General features: G+C 58.9%; 2 protein-coding genes across 3 annotated transcripts; one reads left to right on the forward strand and one right to left on the reverse strand.

Moving 5' to 3' along the window:
- Nucleotides 1-34: 34 nt before the first annotated feature.
- On the reverse strand, nt 35-7,552 carry TMEM198 (transmembrane protein 198). Of its 2 annotated transcripts, none has more exons than XM_037143539.2 (6): nt 7,464-7,552; nt 5,954-6,185; nt 5,449-5,653; nt 2,359-2,934; nt 1,149-1,351; nt 35-765 (listed from the first exon to the last, which is right to left on the reverse strand). In XM_037143539.2, the coding sequence occupies exons 3-6, from the start codon at nt 5,612-5,614 to the stop codon at nt 628-630; spliced, it is 1,083 nt and encodes a 360-aa protein (XP_036999434.2). In that variant the 5' UTR covers nt 5,615-5,653; nt 5,954-6,185; nt 7,464-7,552; the 3' UTR covers nt 35-627. The 2 variants fall into 2 exon arrangements, with proteins under 2 accessions (XP_036999434.2, XP_036999424.2); XM_037143529.2 differs by having other exon boundaries at nt 5,817-6,185.
- On the forward strand, nt 6,506-11,343 carry CHPF (chondroitin polymerizing factor). The gene is made up of 4 exons (XM_037143515.2): nt 6,506-7,103; nt 8,081-8,654; nt 9,175-9,354; nt 9,677-11,343. The coding sequence occupies exons 1-4, from the start codon at nt 6,790-6,792 to the stop codon at nt 10,934-10,936; spliced, it is 2,328 nt and encodes a 775-aa protein (XP_036999410.2). The 5' UTR covers nt 6,506-6,789; the 3' UTR covers nt 10,937-11,343.
- The last annotated feature ends 253 nt before the right edge of the window (nt 11,344-11,596 follow it).

Here is an 11,596-nt window from a genome sequence, read left to right on the forward strand (position 1 = left end):
ATTTAAGCCCCCTCCCCTGAGATCCCTTCCCCGACCCAGCCCAAAGCAGCACCCCCCACCCCCATCCCCTGCCACTGCCCTCAGGCTAGTGGCTTTGCAGAGGACAGGGGACCAGGGTAAGGGGTGCTGCGGTGGACGAGGACAAGAAGCCTTGGATGAATCTCGTTAAGAGGCAGAGCAGTGGGGGAAGAAGGCAGACCTCCTCCACTTAGACATGCAGGAGAGTGGCTCACGGGACCCCAGCAGTGGGAGAGGCGGTGGGGCCAACCTTGCAGAAGCCCTCCCAGTTAGAAATCTAAGGCAAGTGTCCCACTGTCCCCTCCAAGCCCACCCCTCCATGCACACGCACACACAGGTGACACACTCACAACCCTGAGCACACCCCAGAGGGGCTCACACCTCGAGTCCCTCGGGAGCCCCTTGGGAGCTTGGGAGGGGCCTTTCCCTCAGGCCAGGCCTAGCCTGAGACAGGTCCTCCCTTCCAGCAACCAGGCCAGTCTTCTCCAGGGAGGGGAGAGGGACAGCCATTCGCCACAGGGCCAGGAGGGCTGCGTGGTGGGCCAGCAGGCCTCCCCGAGCTGACAGAGCTGGTGAGCAGAGTCCAGGAGGGCAGGAGCAGCTGTACTGCTATACCCGCACGGGGGGCCCTGCACAGGCTGCCAGTGGTCCCCGGGACCCATATTCATAGTCCGTGTCTGTGGGCGAGGCCATGAAGGAGCTCAGTGAGCTCCCCGTCTGTCGGTCCCGGAAGCTCTGGATATAGCTCTGTGGGAGAGTAAACACAGATGTGAGTGCAGCCACAGACCCCTGCCCTGAGGGCCACCTCAGGCAGACATCCTCTCCCTGCAACCCGCAAGCCTGTGACTCCCCCCAGACAGCTGTAGGCCCAGGACCTCCTCACACTCAGTCTAAAGCCCTGAGGCCCTGCCCCATCATGCCATATACCTCATTAAAGTCCTTACTCAGATACCTCTCCCCCATCCCGGCGCTGGGCCCATCAGCCTCCTGGTATAGGGGTTCTGATGGGTGGGCAAATGTTAAGCCTTCTAAATAGTGACGAGCCCCTGGGGGAAGCCCAGTCCTGCTTGGACAGAGTTTACAACACTCCCTGGCCCCCCATTCAGGATGGAGGGGTTCAGGGTGCTCACCGGGGAGAGGACATCTCCATTGAAGCGTTTGATGGGCACTGGCCTGCGCCGATAAGCAGGGTCAGGAGGTCCAGGCCTTGGAGGGGCCCGGGGGCCTCGAGAGGGAGCCCGCGGGGGTCTCTTCCTGCGCCGCTTCTCCTTGCGCTCTTCCTGCTGTCTAATCCGCATCAGCTGCACGCGTCGCCGCTGCCGGCTGATAACCACTGTGAAGGGGTGGGCAGGGAAGGGTCTCAGAGGCCCATGTGCACCATCTCCACCCATCCTTCCCCAGGGGCTCCAAGCTTCCCCCCATGTGTAACCTCCCCGCTTTTCATTCCTGGTCTTCCACCTCCCGGATGGGACTTCCACTGATTTTTACCTCCAAAGGCCTTTGAGGAAAATTCCTGCACCTGCAGGTGCTCCCTCCCGAGCTGCTGTCCCCCTCCCAGACATCGTCATGTCTCGACTGGACAACCACCGCTGCCTCCTCACTGGTTTCCCTTCTACGCTTGCCTTCCCCAGTGCTTTCTACACTCAGCAGCCAGAATGAGCATCTCAAATGCTAGATTAGAGCAGATCCTCCCTGCTTTAAACCTCCAGCGGTGGGCCACGGCCTTCCTAATAAAACCTGGGGTCCTCACTGTGGCCCAGGAAGCTTGCACAGCCAGCAGCCCTCCCCACCACAGTCCAGCCCCGCTTCCTCAGCAAGCCATGCCCACGCCTTCTCACCCTGACCCTTGCTATTCCCTTTTGTTTAGCTCTTTGCATGGCTGGTTCTTTATCCTCCAGGACTCTGCTTAAATGTCACCTCTTTGAAGTGCCTTCCTTGAGCACTCTGTCTGTAATAGCCTCGGAAGGAAACTCATATTACACAGCATATCTCTTGCATATCACCGCACAGCTAGCATTATCTTGTCTGTTTGCATGTCTATTATCTGTCTGCCTGCACCCCACCCCTCGGACCTGGCCCCGAAGGGCCAAGGACTTTTCCTGTGTTGTCTCTGCAGTCGCTCCAGCTCTGGAACAGCTGCTGCTCCACACGGTGTTGTGGAAAGAATGGCACCACTGAGGTCCTATCTTCCCAGACCACCAGCGAGTCACCTCTCTAACCCCACTGCGGCCTTCTGCTGCTAGTGTGTACAGCTTCTTCTCCCCCTCCCGAATTGCTCACCGCTGCCCCCCGCCCCCCACCCCATTTCTCTTATGCCCACCCTGGTCAGTGCCCTCTCACCTTCTGTATGGGAGTCCCCCTCGGCCGTCACCCTCCACTGCACCAGAACACCCATCAGGCTGAGCAGGGGCCAAAGCGCCAGCAGGGCCCAGCTCCGCCAGCAGAGGGGAGGCACAGGGGCGGCCCGCAGCCGCTCCATGGCGTAGCGCCCCAGCAGCAGCAGCTCAGCAAAGTAGTCCGCAGCGGTGGCGATGAGCGCGGCCCCAGTCACAGCGGTGGCCAGAGTGGTGAGAGGGCGGGGCCAGCGCAGGGTGAGCAGGGCGCAGAGCAGGCCGCCCCCCAGCAGCAGGCCCAGTGGGCCCCACACGGAGCCGGGCTGGTAGTAGGGCGCGGAGCCCAGCAGGGCGGCAGCGGCGAGCAGCAGGCCGAGCAGCAGCCCCACCAGGAAGAGGCCCACGCTGCGCACCAGCATGGCCACCAGCCCGCACAGCAGCCCGATGCCCAGCGCGATGCCGGCGCTCGCCCCGGCACTCAGCTGTGTCTCCAGTACCCGCTCTCGGTAGCACAGCAGGAAGATGACCACTGAGCCAAACAGCAACCCAGTGAGGAAGAGCACTGCCTTGAAGCAGCGGTAACCTAGAGGGGAACAGGGGCTAGTGAGGGGCCAACAGGAGGTCACCCGGACGGAGGCACGGAGTCTGAGGGGCCAGGAACACGGAATCACAGAGGAACCAGAGGCAGGGCACTACCATGAGAGAATCGGGGGTCACTGGGGTCCTGAGGGCACCAGTGATGAGGCTGCTGGGGTCAAGGGAGGTCAGAGAGATAGGTCACCAGGAGTCATTTGGAAAACGGAGAGACAGTCATCGAAATGAACGTCGGGTCTTCGAGGGTTAGAGGAGTCAGAGGTAGGTCACTGGAGTCACGAGTGAATCAGTGGTGGGTCACTGGGGTCTTTGGGGTTCTGGGAGTCAGACAAATAGGTCACAGAGTCAGAAGGGGAGCCGCAGTGGGGTCACTGGGGTCTATGGGGAGGGATTGTTCAGAGAGAGAAGGTATTTGGAAGTCAGAAAGAATTTGAGAGGTAAGGGTCACAGGGGTTCAGAAAGACAAAGTCTCGGAGGGGTCACAAGGCTTCAGAGACATGGTATCATGAAAAGGTTACAAAGAACAGGGAAGCGGTGTTAGTAGAGCCTGGCTCCGAGATGAGGTCTTTGCTGGTCAGGGGGACTGACAGCCTGGAGTCGCTGAGAGTGAGAGGGTCTCAAAGAGAGGGTGACACTGAGGCCAGAGAAATGGGGTCACTGGAGTCACAGTGTGGGGAGGGGCAGTCAGCAATGAGATCCTTGGAATCAGAGAGTCAGAAGAAATGGAGTCAGAAGAGTAAGTTGATGAGATAACTGGGCTGGGGGTCACTGGGGCTTACAAGGAGTCATAGCCCCCATAGGGGGTCAAAGCGGATTATAGTAGTTGTGGAGTTCCAGGAAAATGAAGTCATAGGGCCATTGGGCCCTTTAAGGGTACCTGGAAGAGAGAGGGACTTGTACATCCTAATCAGTTGGGAGGATGGGGGTAAAGGGTCAGGGAAAGCCAAAGAGAAAAGTCAAAGAGGAGACTCAGTTCTAGGAATGAAGGGAAGCCTCAGCATCTAGGAAGTTCTGGGGTCAGAAAGAGGAAAAGGGTATGCACAAGGGCTCAGAGTCCAAGGGCCAGGGAGTGGGAGCATTCAAGAGGGGCGAGGTGACAGGGCAGCACGGGAGAGGGGATGTCAGGATGGGATGAGCAACTGCAGAGGGAGGGGTACGGGTAGGGGTGGGAGGGAGGTGACACAGCCTCTTTGGAGGCCCAGAATGTATCCTGAACCCTTAGGGGGGCACTTCTGCCCACTCTGCAGTTGTTCAGCCAAGCATTTGGGGGTGGAAAGACAAGGACCATCTGGCTCCCATTCCTGCCTACTACCCAGCCACTCTCGGGGGTGTGTAGAGGCATCAGAGCAAAAGTCTCGTCCCACCTCTGCCCAGCCTGCAACCTAGCCCTGCAGACTTCCTCTGCACTTCTTCCAGCCACTTACAGTGCACCTCTAGAGGCTTTCCTTGGCCCCCAGCCAATACAGCTTGCTCTCCTCTCTGAAGTTCTGTAACTTGCTGTAGAGTCACTGGGCACTTACTCCCGTAGTCCACCTGGCACCTTTATGCAAATTAGAAAAAAAGTGTGCCATCCTCTAAGCAAAGCAGCCCAATGCCAAGGCCTAGAGTTTGGATTTCAGGCCCACTTGCCCATTCAGCTGAACTCCCTTGTATAGTAGCCATCCTGTCCGACAGTTCACAGCAGCCCTGATTGTTGGAGCCTACCCTGTGGGCAACCTCCACATGTGTGACTCTACAGCTGACCCTTGCACCACACAAGTTTGAACCTCACAGGTCCACTCGGGCATGAATATTTTCAGTAAATATACAGTCAGCCCTCCATATTCTCAGGTTTTACATGCATGAATTCAACTGATTGCAGGCTGTGAACAATATTTTGGGTCCATGGTTGGGAATCTACAGGTACTGAGGACCAGCTTAAGTTATACATGGATTTTTGACTCTACCCCAACCCTTGTTTTATTCAAAGGTCAACTATAACATGTATTACAGGTGTGAACGTTCCAGCAGTCTCTCCCCCATCTATACTTGGCATGTCTAATCACCCTGCTAAATGTTTTCACTTTCTAGCTAGCACGGCATCACAATAGCTATTATTTATTGAGTCCCCACTACTTCTCACGACAGCATTGTGGGAGGTAAATATCGTTGTTCCCACTGTTCAGATGAGAAGACTGAGGCTCAGGCAGGTTAATGTGCCCAAAGCATCACAATTAGTAAGGTACAGAGCCAGATTCATATTGAAGCATGACTAATTCGAAAACCTGTGTTCTCTAGGATCTAGTGTCTAAGATGATCTATGAACATGTAGGATGAAAGAAAGTAAGAAAAGATCATTATTCGTGCTAGTAGTAGTGGTGGTGGTGGAGATGATGGTGGTGGTGGAGTTGATGGTGGTGGTGGTGATGGTAGTGGTGGTGAAGTTCGGAGGTTTGGGGTGCCTCAGAAAATAACTCAGAGAAACAATGGAAAGCCCAGGTGAGGAATGAGTTGGGGGTCTCACCGAAGAAGCAGTAGACGACTCCAAACAGACAGCACATGATGCAGACGAGAGCCGGCAATGCCTCGTACCTGCGCTCCAGGGGCTGTTCACAGGGTGCACCCCAAAAGGCATCATCTGGCTCAGGGGGCAGCAGCTGGAACCGTAGTGTCGCCACAGTGCCTGGCATAGTGCTAGGAACGAAAGGGACTCACCCTCCTAGGTCAGCCTGACGGAGAGGAAGTGGGCGTCAAGGAGGAGCCCTGGGTCTCCACCAGAACGGGGCAAGAATGGGAGTGGGAGAGCTAAGCAAGGACACACGGGACAAAGGAGTGGTGCCCACAGCAGGCATCCCTAAAGTGGAGGACAGAAGACAAAGGGAACAAAAGTACCTGGCTAGAGGGGGCCAGGATGAAGAAGTTAAAAGGGGAACTGGCTTGGGGGGAGATGAGGGCAGTGTGCTGCCAGTGAGGAGGCAGCCAGGAGTCTCTTCTGTGGGCGGCTAAATCCGGGATTGTCCAAAATCTACCTGGGCTGGAGGCGACCTGAGCTTTTGAGTGAAAAAGGCTGTGCAGAGGCCGTAGGGTCCGGGGTTGAGGGGCTCCAGAGGCCCCAGATGCCTGGGGTCCGGGCAAAGTCCGTCGTGCAGGGAAGGCGACGGCTGGGCCGAAGGGACCAGTCTCTGTACAGCGGCGTCGCCGCCCCACCTCCCACACCGACTGGCACTCCAGTCCCACGGCGTCCGGGGACTCGGGCTGGGCCTGGGGAAGGGTAAGGAGCGAGAGCTGGGGCTCGGGCTGCCCCACAGCCGCGGCCCCATGCCCTGAGCCCGCCCGCGGCCTTTGGTGCTGATGGACAGCTCCGGCCTCGGCTCCTGACGTCACTCAGGCGCACAAGCCAGGCAGGGGCGGGCTGCTTCTGACGTCACCCGGGACGCACCAACCACGCCGGGGGGAGGTAGGGGACTCCGCCCCGGCGTCTCTCCCTCCCTCGCAGTGGAGGGGGCACTTCCGGGGGTCCTTCCCCTTTAACCTCCCCCTACTCCTCCTTCTCCGGTAGCTGGAGCCCAAGACCCCACCCCGGGGGCGGGGCCTTCGCAGTGACACGTCGGACAGCGGCTGCGGCGGCGGAGGCTCTGGTGCCCAAAGCAGGACCCTGGGCGATACGGAGTGGCGGTCGGAGGGGGATTGGAGCGCGGAGCGGGGGGTTCGGCTCTGGCCGTGGGCTCTGCTCCGCGGGGCGGGAGCGGGCCCGCCCGCTGGGCCCGGGCCCTCCGGATACGCCCCCTCCCCGGTCCCGCCCCCTCGGAGCCTCCTCTGGCTGCTCTGGGCTGCTCCGGAGCCCGGGGCCCGCGGTCCGGGCGCCATGCGGGCGTCGCTGTTGCTGTCGGTGCTGCGGCCCGCAGGGCCCGTGGCCGTGGGCATCTCCCTGGGCTTCACGCTGAGCCTGCTCAGCGTCACCTGGGTGGAGGAGCCGTGCGGCCCTGGGCCACCTCAACCCGGAGATTCTGAGCTGCCGCCTCGAGGCAATACCAACGCTGCGCGCCGGCCCAACTCAGTGCAGCACGGAGCGGAGCGCGAGAGACCCGGGGCTGGCGCAGCCGCGGCGGAGAACTGGGAGCCGCGTGTCTTGCCCTACCACCCTGCACAGCCTGGCCAGGCCGCCAAAAAGGCCGTCAGGTAAGGATCAGTCTAGCCAGCCACCCTGTGGGTACCAGTGGGAACGGGAGTGCTGGGGAGGCCGCCGAGGGCCGGGTCAGGCTGCGGAAGGAAGAGACTGGCCGGCCAGGAAGTCTTTGGGCCCAGATAACTTCCGATGGCCCTGCTTCCCGGGGAGCTGTGGAGCCCCTCTGAGGCCCTCTCTGGGTCCCGTCTGGCCTGGGCTGAACTTGTCCGCCTCTGTGCTACACCAGCTGGACTCCAGGGTCCCTAAAGATCCTCTTAGCTTCCTGGCTGGGCTTCTGGGTTTAGATTAAAGTATTGGTATATAAAAAGGTTTTAAAGAGAGAGGGAAAGAAAAAAGAGAGAACTGAGGTTTACCTGTATCTTTCGTTACTGGTTGGGATACCTTGTGATGAGATGTGTGGGAGAGGAGTGATAGAGCCATCCTACTAATGCCTCTGCCTAGTTAAAATAATTTCTCCTGAGTAACACTGGGTTCAAATTCCAGTTCAGCAACTTAACTTCTGTGTTGTGGAAGAGAAGTTACTGGAACTCCTGAGCTCCAGTTTGCCCCTCCCCCAAACCCACTCAATACACCCCCCCATGTCATATATTCCATTACATCATTTATGTAATGTATTTGTGGTGTAATGGCATATTTACACAGAAATAAGGCCTGTATGCATGGTGTGTAGAATACCTGTGAGCTAAGCACTTGCCTAAGTGCTTTAGGTAAATATAATCAACGCCCGTTTTTCACATGTGGCTACTGAAGCACAGATAGGTTAAATAACTTGCTCAGGGGCACAAGTAAGTCGTGAAACAGGGCATCAGACACAATATATTTTTCATATCTGCATGAATATTGCCATCTTCCCCAAAACACTGATCTTTCACTTAATTCTGCACGACTCCTGGGGTGGAGTTGTTACTCTTATCCTATTCCTGCCCACCCTGATTGTCTTTTTGATAATCTTATGCTGTCTCCTCCCCAGAACCCGCTACATCAGCACCGAGCTGGGCATCAGGCAGAGGCTGCTGGTGGCAGTGCTGACCTCACAGGCCACACTGTCCACTCTGGGCGTGGCTGTGAACCGCACGCTGGGGCACCGGCTGGAGCGTGTGGTGTTCCTGACAGGCTCTCGAGGCCGTCGGGCACCACCGGGCATGGCTGTGGTGACACTGGGCGAGGAGAGACCCATCGGCCACCTGCACCTGGCACTGCGCCACCTGCTGGACCAGCACGGTGACGACTTTGACTGGTTCTTCCTAGTACATGATACCACCTATACCGAGGCGCACGCACTGGCGCGCCTCGTTGGCCACCTCAGCCTGGCAGCTGCCGCCCATCTCTATCTGGGCCGGCCCCAGGACTTCATCGGTGGAGATCCCACCCCAGGCCGCTACTGCCATGGTGGCTTTGGGGTACTGTTGTCGCGTACTCTGCTGCAGCAGCTGCGCCCCCACCTGGAAGGCTGCCGCAATGACATCGTCAGTGCAAGTCCGGATGAATGGCTGGGACGCTGCATCCTTGATGCCACCGGGGTGGGCTGCACTGGCGACCATGAGGTGAGAAGTGAGAAAATAAGCCGCCCCACGGGTGCCTCCTATCTGAGCTTGTGCACTTCCCCTGAGAGGCAAAGGGGTGGTTGGAGATAGGGGCCTGGGTTTCCATGCCAGCTCTATCCTTTTCTATCCCCATGACCTTGGGTAAATTATTGAATCTCCTGAGTGTCAGTATCTTCATACCAGTGGAAATAATTATTGCTTAGCGTTGTTATAAGGATTAGAAAAAATGAGAGAGCCTTGCACATAATAGGTGTTCAGTGTTTGGCTATTACTATTTCAGTTGAGCCCCTGGACAGCTCTGAAACTGGATGCATGCCCATTTTACAGATGAGCTAGCTAGCAAACGCTTCCCTGAGGTCACACAAGCTCATGACTCTGCAGGGTACTTAAACCCACAGAATTCTGACTGCAGGTCCACAACAGGTCCCGGGAAGGGTAGGTGAGACACATACTGTGAGGTGAGGGTGGAGGCTGTTCCATCGTTCTTCCTATTGTGGACCCTTTTCCTTCTTCTCCCTAGGGAGTACATTATAGCTACCTGGAGCTGAGCTCTGGGGAGCCTGTGCAGGAGGGGGACCCCCGCTTCCGCAGTGCCCTGACGGCCCACCCTGTGCGTGACCCTGTGCACATGTACCAGCTGCACAAGGCTTTTGCCCGAGCTGAACTGGAACGCACGTACCAGGAGATCCAGGAGTTGCAGGTATGGTCTGGGCCGGGGTGGGGAGGCAGGTGCTGTGAGGTATTAGAGATCCCAGGCGAGTAAACTCTGAGCACTAGAGTCAGAACACGCCTGCCTCCTGTCCCTGTTTGTTCCTATCCCCTCTGAGAAACCCCTCCATAAACTCCCATCTTAACTCTCAGTCTGCCCACATCTGGCAAAGGGGTAAGTAGAGGCCCTGGGAGGGCAGAGGTTGGCAGGGGACAGGACCCATCCTGAGGGGCACCTGCTGCTTGCCCCGTCCCCAGGCTGTGTGCTGGTGCCTGGGTCTGTACCTTGCTCACGGTCTGTTTCTCCAACCCAGTGGGAGATCCAGAACACCAGCCGTCTGGCAGCTGATGGAGAGCAGGCAGCCGCCTGGCCCGTGGGCATTCCAGCACCATCCCGACCAGCCTCCCGCTTTGAGGTGCTGCGCTGGGACTATTTCACTGAGCAGTACACTTTCTCCTGTGCTGACGGCTCACCCCGCTGCCCTCTGCGCGGGGCTGACCGGGCTGATGTGGCCGACGTTCTGGGGGCAGCCTTGGAGGAGCTCAACCGCCGCTACCACCCAGCCCTGCAGCTCCAGAAGCAGCACTTGGTTAATGGCTACCGACGCTTCGATCCTGCTCGGGGTATGGAGTACACACTGGATCTGCAGCTGGAGGCGCTGACCCCCCAGGGCGGCCGCCGGCCCCTCACTCACCGAGTACAGCTGCTGCGGCCACTGAGCCGAGTGGAGATCTTGCCAGTGCCCTACGTCACCGAGGCCTCACGTCTCACTGTGTTACTGCCTCTGGCTGCGGCCGAGCGTGACCTGGCCCCCGGCTTCCTGGAGGCCTTTGCCACTGCGGCTCTGGAGCCTGGCGATACTGCAGCAGCCTTGACTCTGCTGCTGCTGTATGAGCCACGCCAGGCCCAGCGGGCCGCCCACGCAGATGTCTTCGCCCCTGTCAAGGCCCACGTGGCAGAGCTAGAGCAGCGTTTCCCTGGGGCCCGGGTCCCCTGGCTCAGTGTGCAGACAGCCGCCCCCTCACCACTGCGCCTCATGGATCTGCTCTCCAAGAAGCACCCGCTGGACACACTGTTCCTGCTAGCCGGGCCGGACACGGTGCTCACGCCTGACTTCCTGAACCGCTGCCGCATGCACGCCATCTCCGGCTGGCAGACCTTCTTTCCTATGCACTTCCAGGCCTTCCACCCAGCGGTGGCGCCACCGCAGGGCCCAGGGCCCCCGGAGCTGGGCCGAGACACGGGCCGCTTTGACCGCCAGGCAGCCAGTGAGGCCTGCTTCTATAACTCTGACTATGTGGCAGCCCGAGGGCGGCTGGCAGCGGCCTCGGAGCAGGAGGAGGAGCTCCTGGAAAGCATGGATGCGTACGAGCTGTTCCTGCGCTTCTCCAGCCTGCACGTGCTGCGGGCGGTGGAGCCGGCCCTGCTGCAGCGCTACCGGGCCCAGACGTGCAGTGCCCGGCTCAGCGAGGACCTCTACCATCGCTGTCGCCAGAGCATGCTGGAGGGCCTGGGCTCCCGCACCCAGCTCGCCATGCTGCTCTTTGAGCAGGAGCAGGGCAACAGCACCTGACCCCACCCTGCACCCCAAAACTTGGCCTGGTGGTGCTTCTCCCCCACCACCCAGAGCCACCCGCCAGCCTTCCTGGACAGCCTCAGACTTCAGAACAGCCCGCTGGCCCCCTCTCTCAGGCTTGGCGGGTCCTCAGGCTCAGGACAAGCCCTGTGGGAGGTACCTTGGGAGCCACCCCTTCCTGTCCCGAAGCCCTGCCCCTGACGCTGCTGATTCAAGCTGTGGCCTCAGTATTTATGTAGTGCAGTCTGTCTGACGCCAGGCCTGCCTCCAAGTCCTGGGGGCTGGGCTGTAGATGACTTGTTGGGGAAGGAGGGAGTTGAGAGAGGAGTGTGGCTGTCTCCCAGCTTCTCCCTTCTGGACCCCTGATGAAGCTCTCTGCCTTTAATAAACTGGCTGAGTGTGGACTGGTGAGTCTGAGTTATTGGAAGCTAGGCAGGGAGCAGGGAGGGCTGGCAGTGAGGACGGAGGCTCCCTGTACTGACTGGGCCTGGATTTCCTTTCTCCAGAGACCACGTCATACAAATGCCCAGCCCCGCCCCAGCCCCCAGCTTGGTCTCTCTCTCTCACACACACACACACACACACACAGAGGATTCCTTACGCCTCTTTATTCCTAGTTCCATCAGCACTTTATAAAGCCAGACTGGAGACAGAGGC

This window comes from Artibeus jamaicensis, unplaced genomic scaffold, assembly GCF_021234435.1.
Source record: "Artibeus jamaicensis isolate MK-2021 breed Jamaican fruit bat unplaced genomic scaffold, CSHL_Jam_final contig_1015, whole genome shotgun sequence".
Classification (NCBI taxonomy): Eukaryota; Metazoa; Chordata; class Mammalia; order Chiroptera; family Phyllostomidae; genus Artibeus; species Artibeus jamaicensis.

What these genes read in the sequence shown, in the direction of transcription:
- TMEM198 (XM_037143539.2), bottom strand. Translation starts at nt 5,614, where the DNA reads ATGCCAGGCACTGTGGCGACACTACGGTTCCAGCTGCTGCCCCCTGAG. An exon ending in GGGGGACTCCCATACAGAAG is followed by an intron (nt 1,352 to 2,358) that starts GTGAGAGGGCAC and finishes ACCCCTTCACAG; the next exon opens with TGGTTATCAGCCGGCAGCGG. An exon ending in ATGGAGATGTCCTCTCCCCG is followed by an intron (nt 766 to 1,148) that starts GTGAGCACCCTG and finishes ACTCTCCCACAG; the next exon opens with AGCTATATCCAGAGCTTCCG.
- CHPF (XM_037143515.2), top strand. Translation starts at nt 6,790, where the DNA reads ATGCGGGCGTCGCTGTTGCTGTCGGTGCTGCGGCCCGCAGGGCCCGTG. An exon ending in GCCGCCAAAAAGGCCGTCAG is followed by an intron (nt 7,104 to 8,080) that starts GTAAGGATCAGT and finishes TCTCCTCCCCAG; the next exon opens with AACCCGCTACATCAGCACCG. An exon ending in AGGAGATCCAGGAGTTGCAG is followed by an intron (nt 9,355 to 9,676) that starts GTATGGTCTGGG and finishes TCTCCAACCCAG; the next exon opens with TGGGAGATCCAGAACACCAG.